The sequence below is a fragment of the Oncorhynchus nerka genome, linkage group LG9a (genome assembly GCF_034236695.1).
Source record: "Oncorhynchus nerka isolate Pitt River linkage group LG9a, Oner_Uvic_2.0, whole genome shotgun sequence".
In the NCBI taxonomy this organism is placed as follows: Eukaryota; Metazoa; Chordata; class Actinopteri; order Salmoniformes; family Salmonidae; genus Oncorhynchus; species Oncorhynchus nerka.
In genome coordinates, this window is record NC_088404.1 from 56,005,894 (window position 1) to 56,020,698 (window position 14,805).

The following is a 14,805-nucleotide window of genomic DNA, read 5'->3' on the forward strand; positions in this document are numbered from 1 at the left end:
AACACGTGGGCCAATGCTTTACCACAGGAACTCGAGAATACAGTAGCCTTTGATTAGTATTGCACATGGAAGGGGCATATAAATAACGGGTAATTTGACGACTTTTTTTATTTTCTTCAAACAACTTTATTTCCCACAATTTACGGCAGTTAAAAAAAAACTCTGGTGTCAGCTGCCAACGAGAATTAAACGTCCCCATTAGGTATAATCTGTTGTGTAGCCATTACCGCAATTGAGTTTAAGTAGAAAAAAAACATGCTAATCCAAAATAGAGAAATGTTAGAAGTGGGATCGATTAATAGGGCTGTCATAACAAAATGATACTTTATTTGACAGCAGCATTGAGTGTTGGAAATTAGTCGCCTTATATGTAAAAGTATAACGTTGATGTATATCTGCCTTAACCAAGGATCTGTCTCTCCCCTTAAAGTGGCAATACAACAATGGAAGAAACGTGTGTGTATTGGCCAATGGCTTATATAAACAGATATAGAAGAAACTTCTCTCGGTATATTGTATGCTCTAAAATAAAATGCATCCCAACACGTTAGAAGAAGCATTTGAATTGCACTATAGAAGGGTTTAGCTCACGTCAAACGATGACCACGCTTCAAATGGGGCTTGTGGAGAATCGTAGGTGGCTCGTTTCATCTTGTTCTTGATACCATGTCTTGAAGTATTTTGACGTTACGTATATGCTAGATAGCTAACCAACAACTAGCGATGGATTTGAGTGCTCATCGTGAAAATGTATTCGTTTTCAATAAACATTGAAGACAAAATAAAGTTTACATGTCAACAATCTAAGCCAACCCCATCTGTTTTGCACCATAGCTGCGCACGCGTCATTTTGTTGCTAAACAATCAGTCTCTAGCATCCTCCCAGGTGGATGGTTTACATCCCAAAATCTCATACATTGAGTCTTGCTTGTTTCTCTTGATTACTAGTTGTTGTTTGACCCAAGCGTCTCGAGGACCATGTTCTTAGACTAATTGATAACCACTGAAAAATAGACTTAGTCATATGTATATAGCCTAAACATGGCGCTAATCTGAGCCATTAAATCATGATCAACTGTTTGACCAAGGTCCAGGAAGTTTCACTCATTCAGAATAACCAACCCAATTGTATTACTAGCTAGTCTGAATTAAAGACCCACTACCTTTCATTCTGGGAAAGTAACAACTCTGTTCCACAAAGAATACAGGTAAGTGATCATTTTAATGGATGCGGTTCCTCATGCAAAGTGAAAACTACAATGCATGTTGAGAAGATTCGATTGCCCTTTTGATGTAAGAGTATTTCCCTGAAACAGTTTCATTTCCCCCAAATCCGATGCCATTCATCCAAATTAATGACAATCTGCAATAACTGTTATATAAAGACAGCTTCCATTGAAATTAACGTGCTTTCCATGTGGACCAGCAGTACTTTTAACAGTTACTGACGTGGTTTAAACTTTTTACATTATTTTTCACACTTATCAACCTTGGTTCTTATTTTCTTGACTTTTATTTTGGAGGGTTGATGTCATGTCCACAGTGATTGAACCGATCATGTATAATAATAACAAAAAAAAGTTTGACTCAAAATGTAGAAATTTAAACATCTCAAGATCCTCCCAAATTATACAGGCTGAATGTGGATCCACATGTGTCTTTGACTCAATTCAAAATGGACCCCCAGCCACAATAGCAACAACGCCAAGCCTTTTGGAAGACTAGGTGGATGTTCTGTGTTATTATTGCTTACTTATACCCAATCCTTTATCTTGATTCTTAAGAAGTGCATGGGGAGAGTAGGGTGCTGGTGTTTGATTTGGAATTGGGTATTTAATTAAACTAGATCCCCTTGAAAGTCCCAGAAACGCTGCCTCGTGTGTCATGTGTGTGATGGGCACTCTGTTGTGAATTATTAACAATGCTAATGTGTAAAAAATCTCCTATTGTTAATATAAGGATGTTGCACTGAGAACAATGATTTCTCCTGTTCTGAAGTGGGAACTAATGGAATCATTAACATTGCATACGCAAGTTGGACACCCAGCCCTCACCCACATCCATACCATCACAAAAGAGCTAAAGTTTGTTTTCACCATTTAGAAAATATATGTGGAAGGTTAAATGAAAATATACAATTATTAATACAACAGTTAGAATGAAGCGCTATAGGTTTAGGATGATTTTAAAAAACGAATCAAATTTCCCTTTGCAGCGCACTCTCTGGTTATTTTCTTGGTTTATAGGCGAGAGGTAAAGTGTATAAAAAAAGGCCGCCTCCTCTTCTTCTTTCTTTCCATTGGCTGGCGGACTCCATCACGCAATTGCTTTTGCCTCTGGCAAGAATGCCTCCCAGTACTTTATCAGCTAAAAAGAGGGAGAAGTACAAGAACATTGTCACCCATGTTCCCAAAACAATTCAGATATTCTTACTATTGGAAACTGCCTTCTTATACCAAATAACTCATGCGTTATGTAATGAACCAGTCTTTATTTAGCAGGGTCCATATTCAAAACATGTGCTTAAATAGGATAAAATACCCCTGTCCATATGAAAGGGCTAAATGTATCCAAGATCAGCACTCATGTTCTGAGACACTTTATGAATACAGGCCTAGGTTTACTCCATTGAGCAGAAACTATTACCTGTTGCTGCGACTGTAGCAGAGACTCCAGGTATTTGATGATCTGTTTCTTGAAATCGCGGGCCTTCTCTTTCTGTTAGAAAAAATGACAACACAAGCAATACATTGTTTTTCTATTCTCTCCATCTTATCCAGCACCTACCCCCCCCCCCAGAATAAAAATGTTTTACCTCAAACCTGAGCACCTCCTTGCGAACTGTAGCTGACACTCTGTCAAAGTCTCTCTCATACTGAGTCACCTTAGCCTCCCACTAGGAAAGAGAGGAGTTGAGAAAGGAGGCACATTTGGTATGTAAGCAAAGCACATTTACTTCCCTTTAGGTTACCATTTGGTTTGTATGCCAATGTGTACAGTTGGAGTCAAATCCAGTACACACAGTGGATCCTAGGGATCAATGTTAAGAAACACGCTAGTGGTGGGAAATGGGTGAAAGGCACAATCTGAGAGTTTAATTTCTGGTAAAAAGTGATGCCATCACTTTTTGGAGGATTGAAAGTAAGAGGAACAGGTGCATTTTATTGGCATTAGTCAAAGAGTGACTTTCGTGTCACGTGATTTGTGTATGTACTTGGTCCGTTTGCAACAGGGGACAGAACTTCCTGACCGTGTGTTTAAGACATTAGGGCACGATTCAGAAAATGTTTAGCGACGAAAAATCCAATTACATTTTTTTTATTCGAAAAGTCTATATGTATTCCCTCCCTTTTCAATTTGTTTTCTTCCATTTGGTGTCTAATGAACACAACCCGGAGAGACAAAAGGTGTCGGGCAGCGCGCTACCTCAGTGATGTCATCCTTGGCCTGCTGCAGCTTGTCAGGTTTGTTGGCCCACAGCAGCTTGGCCTCTGTCTCCCTCTTTTTCTGCAGCATGTTCTGAGCATCCTGCCAGCGCTGCCACGTCTTCATCCGCTGGTCAAAGGAGGCCTGAGGACAGAAACGCACACCATTTAACGGTCTCATCTCAGGGTGACAGTTATGATGGTGTGTTGCCTATAGATGCGTCGGAAAACGTTACTCTTATTAGGGCTGTGGCAGTCACTTACATTTTGTCAGCCAAGTTATTGTCATGCAAAAAGACTGACGGTAATTGACCATTAATTAACAAGCACGTTTAGCTTCACCAGGCCTCCACGCCTTTGGAACATCTACATTTAAAAAAGTAATATACACGATCAAAGAAAATACATGTATTTTAGTCAGGTCTAAAGAAACACAAAGAGAATGCATTTCAGAAGAATAGAATGAGTTAGCCTACTGTATGTTATCTGGCTATGCTCCATGCCATAGGTCTGTTAAGAAATGCTTAAAGTCCAGTGCCATTATTGTATACGGAACAAAAATATAAAACGCAACAATTTCAAAGATTTTGCTGAGTTACAGTTCATAAAGGAAATCAGTAAATTTAAATAACTTCAATAGACCCTAATCTATGGATTTCCCATAACTGGGCACTGGGGAGCCAGGCCCAGCCAATCAGACAGCAGGAGCGGTAGAGATACTCTCAATGATTGATCGGCTATGAAAAGCCAACTGACATTTACTTCTAAGGTGCTGACCTGTTGCACCCTCGACAACTACTGTGATTATTATTATTTGACCATGCTGGTCATTTATGAACATTTGAACATCTTGGCCATGTTCTGTTATAATCTCTACCTGGCACAGCCAGAAGAGGACTGGCCACCCCTCATAGCCTGGTTCCGCTCTAGGTTGCGGCCTTTCTAGGGAGTTTTTCCTAGCCACCGTGCTTCTACACCTGCATTGCTTGCTGTTTGGGGTTTTAGGCTGGGTTTCTGTACAGCACTTTGAGATATCAGCTGATGTAAGAAAGGCTTTATAAATTTGATTTGATCAGAATGAGTTTTTTCCCCCACAAAAGGGAATTAGACAAATACTCCTCGGCTAGATTTAGAGGTATTTGGCAACTTTAGTTGTGAATGATACAAACCTTAATGTCTTTAGAAATCAAAACATATGGGCTGCCTGATGAAACTATAGGCTATTGATGATTAGAGAAAGTTAGAAAAAAAAGCAGCTTGTGCTCCGTTCCTCACCTCAGCTGTTCTCTCATCAAGTGATCATATTTTCACCCATCAGACTATTCTCAATTGAATCTTTACTAATGTCATTTGTTTGTTCAACTTTGTTGTTAGGCTTTGAAACATCCACAATGACCATGTTTTATAGTGTTTCAACCTGCTGTATAACCTCATTGAGGTAAGTTTTGAAATCATGTTTTGATGATAAGTGTTTGATTTCATTTTCGATTGCATTTGCATTGATGTCAGAGTGGTTAGAGGGACAATAGAGCAAAGAGTACCAGGTCATTAGGACCTGATGGTCATTAGCAAGTTGGGTACTACCAACATCTCCAGAGTGCATAAGAGGAGATTACCGTGACTCCACGGTCACATGGAATTTTACTGCGGTCATGTCACGACTACCGGTGTCATGGTAATACGGTCACCGCAACAGCCTTAGTCATAATCAAATCGCTTCCTCCGTCCTTTTTTCCTCAATACCTCACTCTGAAAGTGCCCTTACCGCTGCCCTCTTCCTCCAATGTGCTTTGAGAAAGGGGAAAGAACTGGAGGAAAAAAGGACGAGGAAACAAGGATTTAACAGCTTTTAACATTTTCAGACACAGCCTGTGTTATGCCATTGACTCTCTGTAGGTACCCGGACAGATCCCAGCAGGCGGATGTAGTCGGCGAGCAGCTCGGCGAAGCAGAACGAGTCGCTGGCTGCCTGCTCTTGATGCAGCTGCTCCATCTTGTCCTCCACCTCGGCCAGCTGGGAGAGGGCTCTGGACAGGGCCGTGTTGTCCTCTGAGCTGCCTAGCATCGCCACGCTCTTGGCAAAGCCACCCGTGTTTACCGACAACTCTGGGGGAAGTAGAGCGGGGGAGTTAAGCATGTGCCGCTTAAAGCCTTAAAGCGTGTGTGTAGTTTGGTGGGAAAAAGGGACAGCAAGAAGACATATTTCCATTCCACACACAATAGGTGGCAATGCACTGCTTATAGCCTTGTCTGTCTGAGTCTGTCCGATAAAACACTTGTATTCCATTGTACCTTTCCTGTGTCCAACCAGAGAGTCCACCATGATGTGGAGCTTCCTCAGCTGCTGGTCCTCAGCCTCCACTTCCTGCAGTTTCTCCTCGAACCACTGGTAACACAGCATGACACAGGCAACAGCACATTAGAGCCGCAACGGTTGTATCTATTGTGCAAGATAGTGGGTGCATTCGTTTTAGTGATGCTGGGTCCATTCACCTGGGTGGGTGTAGACTTCACTTTAAAATAAGCACACTCCGCCACAGAGGCCACGGGTGAGGTAAAATGAACACACCCAGTCAAACGGAGACTGTGTGTCACAGTGGTCAATGGAGGGAGACTCACCACGTCCGACTCATTCATTTTGATGGTCATCTTGCTGAGGGAGTCTGTAGCCCTGTTGATCATCTTCAGGAAGCCGGCGCCGCTCAGAGCCTGGGTGTTGTGAGCCCTGGGCATCTACAAAACACACACACACCTTAAGAGAGTCACATCAGGGTCGCATTCATTAGTGCACAACGTAGCAAAACGCTTTGCAGTCAGGTCTCTTGTGGTCAATTGAAATGGCTACAAATTCACATATGGAAAAATCCTAATTGGAAATGGACAGCGCTCTGAAATTCTTGAATCAGACCCCGATGCACACATGAATGACAAGTCTGAACAATATTTATCACTTAGCGTGTGAAAATGTAACAGAAAGCCTGTCAAGCATTTTAACAGAAAATGGGACAGCAGGGTCCTGAGACATTAAATGGGTCATGTGCAGGGCAAGCACATGCGTGTGTGGATAGACAGACAGTATCTTTGTGTGAGGGTGGTGCACGCACACACGCCGAGCTTACATCGTCCCTCTCCAAGAATTCTCTGACGTCAGGGTCTTGTAGCAGTGATGGGTGGAACACCACTCTCTGCAGATACCTTTTGGGATGACAAAACCGAACAAATTAAACATTTCACTACAGTTACATTGGGGTCATTTAGTCCGAACTTCTAATTGACCTCCCAACTTTTTGCATACTACCTTCACAACCAAGTCCCTATGCAATGGCTCATTAAAAAGTGCTCATCTACAAGTTATACTATCACGGTTCCAAGTCTACTGCTACCCATCACCGTTTTGCCAATACAGGAAACCACATTCGGTACCTCTCCAGAGCCGCCCTCCTCCTCTCCACAAACTCAGCCGACGAGTTGTCCTCTTTTCCCACTTTGACTTTAGTCATGCCTGTCCAAAACATGACAAATCAATTAGGCTAAAATACACATACAATGGTCAAAACCAGGATAAACACATCAATAGGTCAAAGACCCACGAACCAAAATTGATCCTTTGACAATGGAAAATGGTGGGAAATACATGGCCCCCATTGAGAAACTATGAATGATTTGCTGCCTAAAGCGACATTAACTCAAGGTATCCAATTATGCGTATACTATAGATTACCCATAATGCTCTTCTCAGGCGGCGGGGGCACAATGTAGCCGTTCAGTGTGTGTTTATCTGAGAGCTTCTCGTAAAGGCCTAAGAAGTCACTGAAACGCCGGCGCACTGTGAACATCTTACTGCGGAACATGGGCAGCGTGGTCTAAAAGAGAGAGGAGCGGAGATGCAAAGTGTTAGCTAAGGGGTAAAGAAGACACTGAACTGGAAAAGGCTTAGAAAATGTTTCATTGATTGCAGTGATATTACCTGTGTGGAGACTTTGTAGGCCATGTAAGCGTTCATGCCATCCCCTGTAGAATGAAAGACAATTTATTAACTGGACAATTATACTAAGGGGTAAAACCAACATTAATTTTAAACTTCTTGGTTAGACCCCTGTTATTGTTGTGTTACTTTTGTTTAAAAAAAAATAGGACCTTCACGTATTACATTGATATGGGTACGCCCTTCACTCTCACTTCAGAGAAAGGAAGGAGAGGAACCAGGAAAAGAGAAGCAGCAGGCATTGAGAGAATGAGGAAGCCGTTTATTTTTACGACAACATTGATGCAGGGTTCATCATAATAGGTGTCATTTTCACAGAAGGAAGAAAACGGTGAAATGTAGTGAAACTCACCAACTTTCTCTGGATTGGTTATTGAGATATTCAGCTCAAATTTATCCTCAACCTCCTCTTCCAACTGCATATGGTAGAGACAAAATGGTAATTCAAATCAGTCAATGGCCATTATCTGAAATGTTTTCACACCAAGTTCACATACAAAATAGTGATGTTGTATTGTTGGAGCCAGACAATTTAGAATAAGAACTATACTGAACACGTTAAAAAAAAAAAAAAAAAATTTTTTAAAGTGTTGGTTCCATGTTTCATGAGCTGAAATTAAAGATCCCAGACATTCGGGGACAAATTTGTTGGTGAGCATTTCTCCTTTGCCAAGATAATCCATTCCCCCGACAGGTGTGGCATATCAAGAAGCTGATTAAACAACATGATCATTACACAGGTGCCGCTTTGTCACAACAATGCCACAGATGTCAACTTTGCACAGCCATTAGAAGAGTGGGACAACATTCCACAATCAACAGCCTGATCAACTATATGCGAAGGAGATGTGTCACGCTTTATGAGGCAAATGGTGGTCTTAGCCACAACCCTACTTTCAATTTTTTTTATCCTGTTACCAACAGATGCATATCTGTATTCCCAGTCATGTGAAATCCATAGATTAGGGCCTAAGTAAATGTATTGCAAATGACTGATTTCTTTATAACTGGTATTGTACACACATGTAAATACATTTTCCTTGATTACTTTCTCATCCTATCACCCCTCCCCAAATTGGAGAAAACTAGTGAACAACTATTAAGCTTCTACTTCCATCTTAAAAAAAAATATATATATATATATAAAAAAAAGAAGAAGCTGGAAGTAGAAGCTTAAGAGTTGTTGTTCACTAGTTTTCTCCAATGTGGGGAGGGGTGATATATATATATATATATATACACACACACAGACATTTTATGGGCACATTCTATTTTACAATAGTTATATTTTGTTTGTTTTTACTCATGTCCGTCCTCTAACCTCAACCTCGCCAATCTATTTCTTTCACAAAAGTTCTGAACCTATATACGTTTTACGGACACGGTATGTTTTACATTAGTTAGCTTGTTATTAGTGCCACCCTTCAGCTCCATTCAACCCCTCCCAGCTATCTCTTAACACCATCCATATTGGATTTCTATTTGCCTTGTATTTTTCCAACTGTGTTGTTTCACAAACATTCTGAACCTTACTAAATTTCTACAGATTGTAAATTATTAAAGTATATTATTGATTGATTGACTTTTCAGATCACTCAGTAGTGCCATCTGAAGAGTTAGCGCCAGGTAAATGTTGCAATTCTTCAGCCATTCCTCGACCGGTGACCAAAAACAAGCTACATATGGACAGTACTAAAACAGATGATCTAATGATTCTGTCTCTTCGCAGCAAAATCTGCAGATCTGGGAAGGTTATATCCCCATATATATATATATATAACCTTCCCACACACATACATAAAGAATTTAAATAGAAAAATTCCTCATTCAGTTTCACACTCGTGACCCCCCCCCCCCCAATACCTTGCGACCCCACTGAGAATCACTGTGCTAGCTCACGCGACCTGTGCTGGTTGACAGTTTAATGGTCCAATCAGAGGACTGAGTGTGCGGTTCACTAGCACGTTTTTTTTTTGCAAGTGAGATGCTGCGGCTACTGTCTTGATGCATGTAGAGTAATCCACGGAGACTCAAGTCTGAAGTAAGTTCATATCATGTCGAGTATCAAGTCAAATTTGTGACTCGAGTTCACACCTCTTCCAGATACACACTTGACTGAGTCAATTGACATAACCAAGGTGGTGGAAGAAAAGCATGTACAGCTGTATTTTGAATGACCTGTAAATTGTACAACACTGAATACCCATGTTGGGATGCTCTGTGGGAGTGAACACATGTGAATGAGCAGTTAAAACCCCTTAAGGTCAATGTATACGCACCCACGGAAATCGAGTTAACAATACAAAAGTTGGTTTAGTTGCAGTTCTGTACCGTACTGTAATGTACTGTACCTCCTCCAGGGTCTTGGGTTGCGGTTTGGAAGCACTTGCTGAGACTGAGGGAGCAGGGGCAGACGCAGAGGGCTTGGCTGCCTCTTTCTTTTTTCTGTCATTCCTAGGGCTGTCCAGAGACAGCTCTACGGTGGCTTCTTAAAGAGGGGAGCAGAAACAAAAGAGAGAGCGATGAGGGTAGTAAGACTAAAAGTTCATGGTATTGGAGGCAGTCACGCTTTTTCAAATTCAAGTTAATTGGAGTCAATTCCCACATATCCAATTTACCCCAAACCTGTTTATTTTCTTTGCATCAGTACTCCTCTACCTGTCGAACATGCTGGTTGCCACAAACTCACTCAAAGGTCTGGAAGATCTGACTACAATAGAGCCACTGTCTCTGTCAGGGAATAGTGACAACAGCACTCTTCTTCCAGACTAAATCATATTGTCAATATTTTCTGAGTCCGTGGTAGAAAAGCCAATGGGAGAATCAATTGAAGATTTTGACAGATATTTCACTCCAGTCTTTTGGTCAGGTGAGTGTGTGTGAGTCCACGTGAGAGGGGCCACATTCCTCATGATCAACACCAGGAAGGTACTACTCTGTCTGTTTATTAATGTGAGTGAGGGGTCAGCAAAGGACACTCCTGTTTCAGCTTTCCTCTTCCTAACGGCACAACGCTGAGACAGCAGTTTCCTTATCAGCCCTAATGGCTTGCACACACACAGTTTTTGTTCATTTCATTGCTTGTTTCAAGCCCTCAGCAAATATAGCACGTTAAACTGTATCATTTGAAATGTATGATTAATAATCTGTAAATTCTTACCTGCAAATATATCAGGTTCCTCCTCATCAGAGTGGACTCCGTTGGTCTTGGAGTTGACGGAAACAGTACTGACTGCACTAGGGAGAGTAGTGACAGCCTCCTCAGTGAATATATCAGTGGGGTGCTCATTGTAGTTGTCACTCAGAGGACCGCAGACATTGCTAGCTTTGGCCACTGGTGCAAGTGCTCCTTTGAAGAAATCATTCTGGGGTTTCTTCGAGGCCTCACCCAGCGGTTCGCTGAAGAGGTCCTCATCAGGTTCGTCAAAGATGCTAGTTTGTTGTTGCTTGGCGGTGTTACTTTGTTGTGGTTCAGCGAAAAGTTCGCTAGGCTCATCGTCAAAGAGGTCGCTCGGTGGCTCCTGGGGCATTGCAGCAACTGTTGTTTTGACTTCACTGAGTGGAGTGTCGTTGATAATGTCAGCCAATGGGTCAATGTCAGGTTTGGGAGGCTCCTTTAAGTCGTCACTTGCTGGTTCCATAAGGAGATTCATCATTGGAGCACTAGATGCCTCGCTTGCTGGTTCCATAAGGAGGTCCACCATTGGAGCACTAGATGCCTCGCTTGCTGGTTCCATAAGGAGGTCCACCATTGGAGCACTAGATCCCTCGCTTGCTGGTTCCATAAGGAGGTCCACCATTGGCGCACTAGATGCCTCGCTTGCTGGTTCACTAAGGATGTCCACCATTGGAGCACTAGATCCCTCGCTTGCTGGTTCCATAAGGAGGTCCACCATTGGCGCACTAGATGCCTGGCTTGCTGGTTCACTAAGGAGGTCCATCACTGGAGGACTAGATGCTTCACTCAGTGGTTTGGTTGAACTTGCGATGTCACTTGCAGACAGCGAAGGGTCCATCTTTATCTCCAATGGGTTATCCTGGAGATGAAGAAAGAACAGCATTTCTCAAATCATGCAAATAAGCAAGGTTGCAGCAGCAACAACAGCAAAGACACTCAGGTCTCTGTCACATTTACAATTGATTTAACATCCATGTGAATTCCACTCAAACTACATTATAAGAGTCAAAGATATTTAAAACAAATATAAATAACTATTCCACATCAAAATGAGTCTAACTGCACAGGAGAAATAGAGAACTTACCAGGAATAACACAAAACGTCTGTCAGGTCTACACAGATAAATACATGTCTACCACAACTTCTAAGAGGAGGAATTCATCGTTTTTCAGGAATCAAAGATTTCCTTCAGAAGCCTGATTGAAGAATTAAAACTTGGGTTCTATGGAAAACTTCCTGGTAGTGAGCATGTGGCCACATCTGAGACTCACATGACTGGAGGCTGAGCTTTAGCCTCCCTTCCTGTACTTTTACAGCAATATGAGGTTCACTTGACATGTGCAAACTCCAGGGTGTGACCTATACTCAAACTTGCCTTGCCCTCCTACACCCTGAGTGAGTAATTTAGCTGACAAAGCTGTTGGGTTCACCGACAGAGTGTTTTTTAGAAAAGTTTGCACAAGAATCTAAAACAGTGGAGCTATGGAGCAGGTAGGGACAGTTCACTCCAAAATCAAAGCTTTTCAAATGTTTTCAGGAAAGTACTCCACTGTCAGGATAAATCCACATCATGGGTTGTGTAGATCATGGGTTGTCTTACGAGCGAGCGGGGGGGGTCACAGCACTTAGAATGCAGCTATAAAGTATGTAGGCACGTGCTCATCTAACATCTTATTCTAAAGAAACATGGGCATTACTAAGGAGCTGATTCCCCCCTAAGGAGTTGAAGCCTACACTCTTCTATGGATATTGGAACATTGCGGCGGGGATTTGCATCCATTCAGCAACAAGAGCATTAGTGAAGTTGGCCACTAATGTTGGGCGATTAGGCCTGGCTCGCTGTCGGCATTCCAATTCACCCCAAAGGTGTTCGATGGGGTGGAGGTCTGTGCATGCCAGTCAAGTTCTTCCACACCGATCTCGACAAACCCTTTCTGTATGGACCTCGCTTTGTAAACAGGGGCATTGTCATGCTGAAACAAGAAAGGGCCTTCCCCAAACTGTGGTCAAAGTTAGAAACACAGAATCGTCATTGTATGCTGCAGAGTTAAGATTTCCAGTCACTTAATTTCAGTCACAGGAAATATTAACACTACAGCATACAATGATGATTCTGTGTTTCTAACTTTGTGACAACAGTTTGGGGAAGGCCCTTTCCCATGAAAAACATCCCCAGACCATCATTCCTCCTCCACCAAACTTTACAGTTGGCACTATGCATTGGCGCAGGTAGCATTCACCTGGCATCCACCAAACCCATATTCATCAGTTGGACTGCCAGATGGTGAAGCATGATTCCTCACTCCAGAGAACATGTTTCCACTGCTCCAAGCGTTACACCAATCCAGCCGCTGTTTGGCTGTGTGCGTGATGGTGTGCGGCGTGCGGCTTCTCGGCCATAGAAACCCATTTCACGAAGCTGCTGACAAACCGTTCTTGTGCTGACATCACAATTGCAACGCCATGGTCCTTCTACACACGCTCAATATAAATAACTAACTAACACACTTAACTAGGCAAGTCAGTTAAGAACATATTCTTATTTACAATGATGGCCTACCGAGGAACAGTGGGTTAAACTGCCTTGTTCAGGGGTAGAACGACAGATTTTTACCTTGTCAGCTCGGGGATTCGATCCAGCAACCTTACGGTTACAGGCCCAACACTCTAACCACTAGGCTACCTGCTGCCCCAGTGTGTCTGCACATACTTGGCCAAATCCTTTATAAATTCTTAAACTGAAGTAGTTTGGGGAGAAAAGCTCTTACAGCATCTTACATAACCAAGCTTCACATGCTAGGTATTTTCTCTTAATCAAAAAGCAACAGGACCAACAAACTTCCGCTTTCTCTATTCATCCAGCAGGTCAGACGACGGGCACCAACCACACCAGGAATTCTCTTCAGGTATTCAACCTAAACATCTGTCGTCACCACTGAGATGACTCTTTGAAGGGTGCTCTACTCCAAAGTTCAAAACACAAAATGTATATTGTCCGGATTCTTTGAGGCCCACTGCAATCTTCCTCTGTTCCACAGAAACACAATTAATCAAAAACAAGACCACTCCTGGTCACTGACAGACTACACACTTTGCCTAACGCATACTTCACAATTTCCAACCACTCAAACCGGTCTCCCTACCCTACTAACTATTGATCAAGGTACAGTATCTTCTTCCCCCGGGGACTTTTGTAAGAGCCACAAAGCTTGCGTTTATTGCGGTACGGTTTTGCAAACATAAGGAACGCATCTTTCATATCAGCGAGAAATAATGTTGAACTAAAAGTTTAAATGACTACACACCTTTTATAGATTTGGGGCTAGTGTTCCCACAGCGCGTGTTTAGGGAAGACCGCGAACTAGCACAAGTGGTCGTCTATCTAGCATGCTCCGAACGCCTAACCTGTGTGGAAGGCCGCCAGAAACGTGTTGTGACTGAAAAATACTTCTGGCTGCAACTGTAATAGCAGGTTTAAATAGTGTACAGTGAGTGTATATTTAGTATTTGTGAAATTATTTTGATGTGATTTGAAAGTAAAGGGCTTTATGTTTCTAGAACCGTATCGCAATTGAACATCGGTTCACGTTTATATGGAGTATTTGGCTGTTTTGGCTGCCAGAGCCAGTCTACCTCTGAAAATAACATGTATTTGGACCTGAAGGAGTAAGTTAACGGTAGGACACGCCATACTCCGGGGTAACGTTAGCTGCTCCGGAGACGAGAGTTAGCCAGTTAATGCATATCCGGCTAGTTAGCCAACTAATAGCTTCGTGTCAATGAACCCAATGGATTTCACAGGCCCTTGTTAGCAATGTTTGGCAGCTACAGTAGCTAGCTACTTGGATAACAACCCGGGGAGTGCCGAGTTTTCTAGACAAAATATTTACGTTAGTAAGAAATCAACAACAGACACTCACTGTGCCAAGAAAAATGTCTTCTCCGTCATCACTGTCTTGGTCTCCAACTTCGTCAGGCTCCGGTTCCAGGTCCTCGGGAAAGGGAGGGGGACTACGCTCTGAACTGGTCGCCATCTTCATTCAACGCAAACAGACAGACAGCATCATATAAAACTTTTGAGACTGAGGGGAGGCAGAAAAAAATAACACCACCTACCGGCTCAAACAATGGTGTGCAAGTGCAGCCTACAATTCGGGGCATTCCTGCATCTGCAGGAACGCCTCCCTCACCGAGTTTCCAATTGGTTCCTTCATGA

At 42.5% G+C, this 14,805-nt stretch overlaps 1 protein-coding gene across 4 annotated transcripts; it reads right to left on the bottom strand.

Moving 5' to 3' along the window:
* Positions 1-1,203: 1,203 nt before the first annotated feature.
* snx1a (sorting nexin 1a) lies at positions 1,204-14,691 on the bottom strand. Of its 4 annotated transcripts, none has more exons than XM_029668689.2 (15): positions 14,510-14,691; positions 10,571-11,447; positions 9,747-9,895; positions 7,763-7,826; positions 7,393-7,436; positions 7,147-7,288; positions 6,849-6,927; positions 6,545-6,620; positions 6,045-6,158; positions 5,718-5,811; positions 5,326-5,531; positions 3,427-3,570; positions 2,816-2,896; positions 2,647-2,718; positions 1,204-2,367 (listed from the first exon to the last, which is right to left on the bottom strand). In XM_029668689.2, exons 1-15 carry the CDS (start codon positions 14,627-14,629, stop codon positions 2,317-2,319), a joined length of 2,313 nt encoding a protein of 770 aa, XP_029524549.1. In that variant the 5' UTR covers positions 14,630-14,691; the 3' UTR covers positions 1,204-2,316. The 4 variants fall into 4 exon arrangements, with proteins under 4 accessions (XP_029524549.1, XP_029524548.1, XP_029524550.1 ...); XM_029668688.2 differs by having other exon boundaries at positions 9,747-9,898; XM_029668690.2 differs by having other exon boundaries at positions 9,762-9,898; positions 14,510-14,689.
* Between the last annotated feature and the right edge of the window lie 114 nt (positions 14,692-14,805).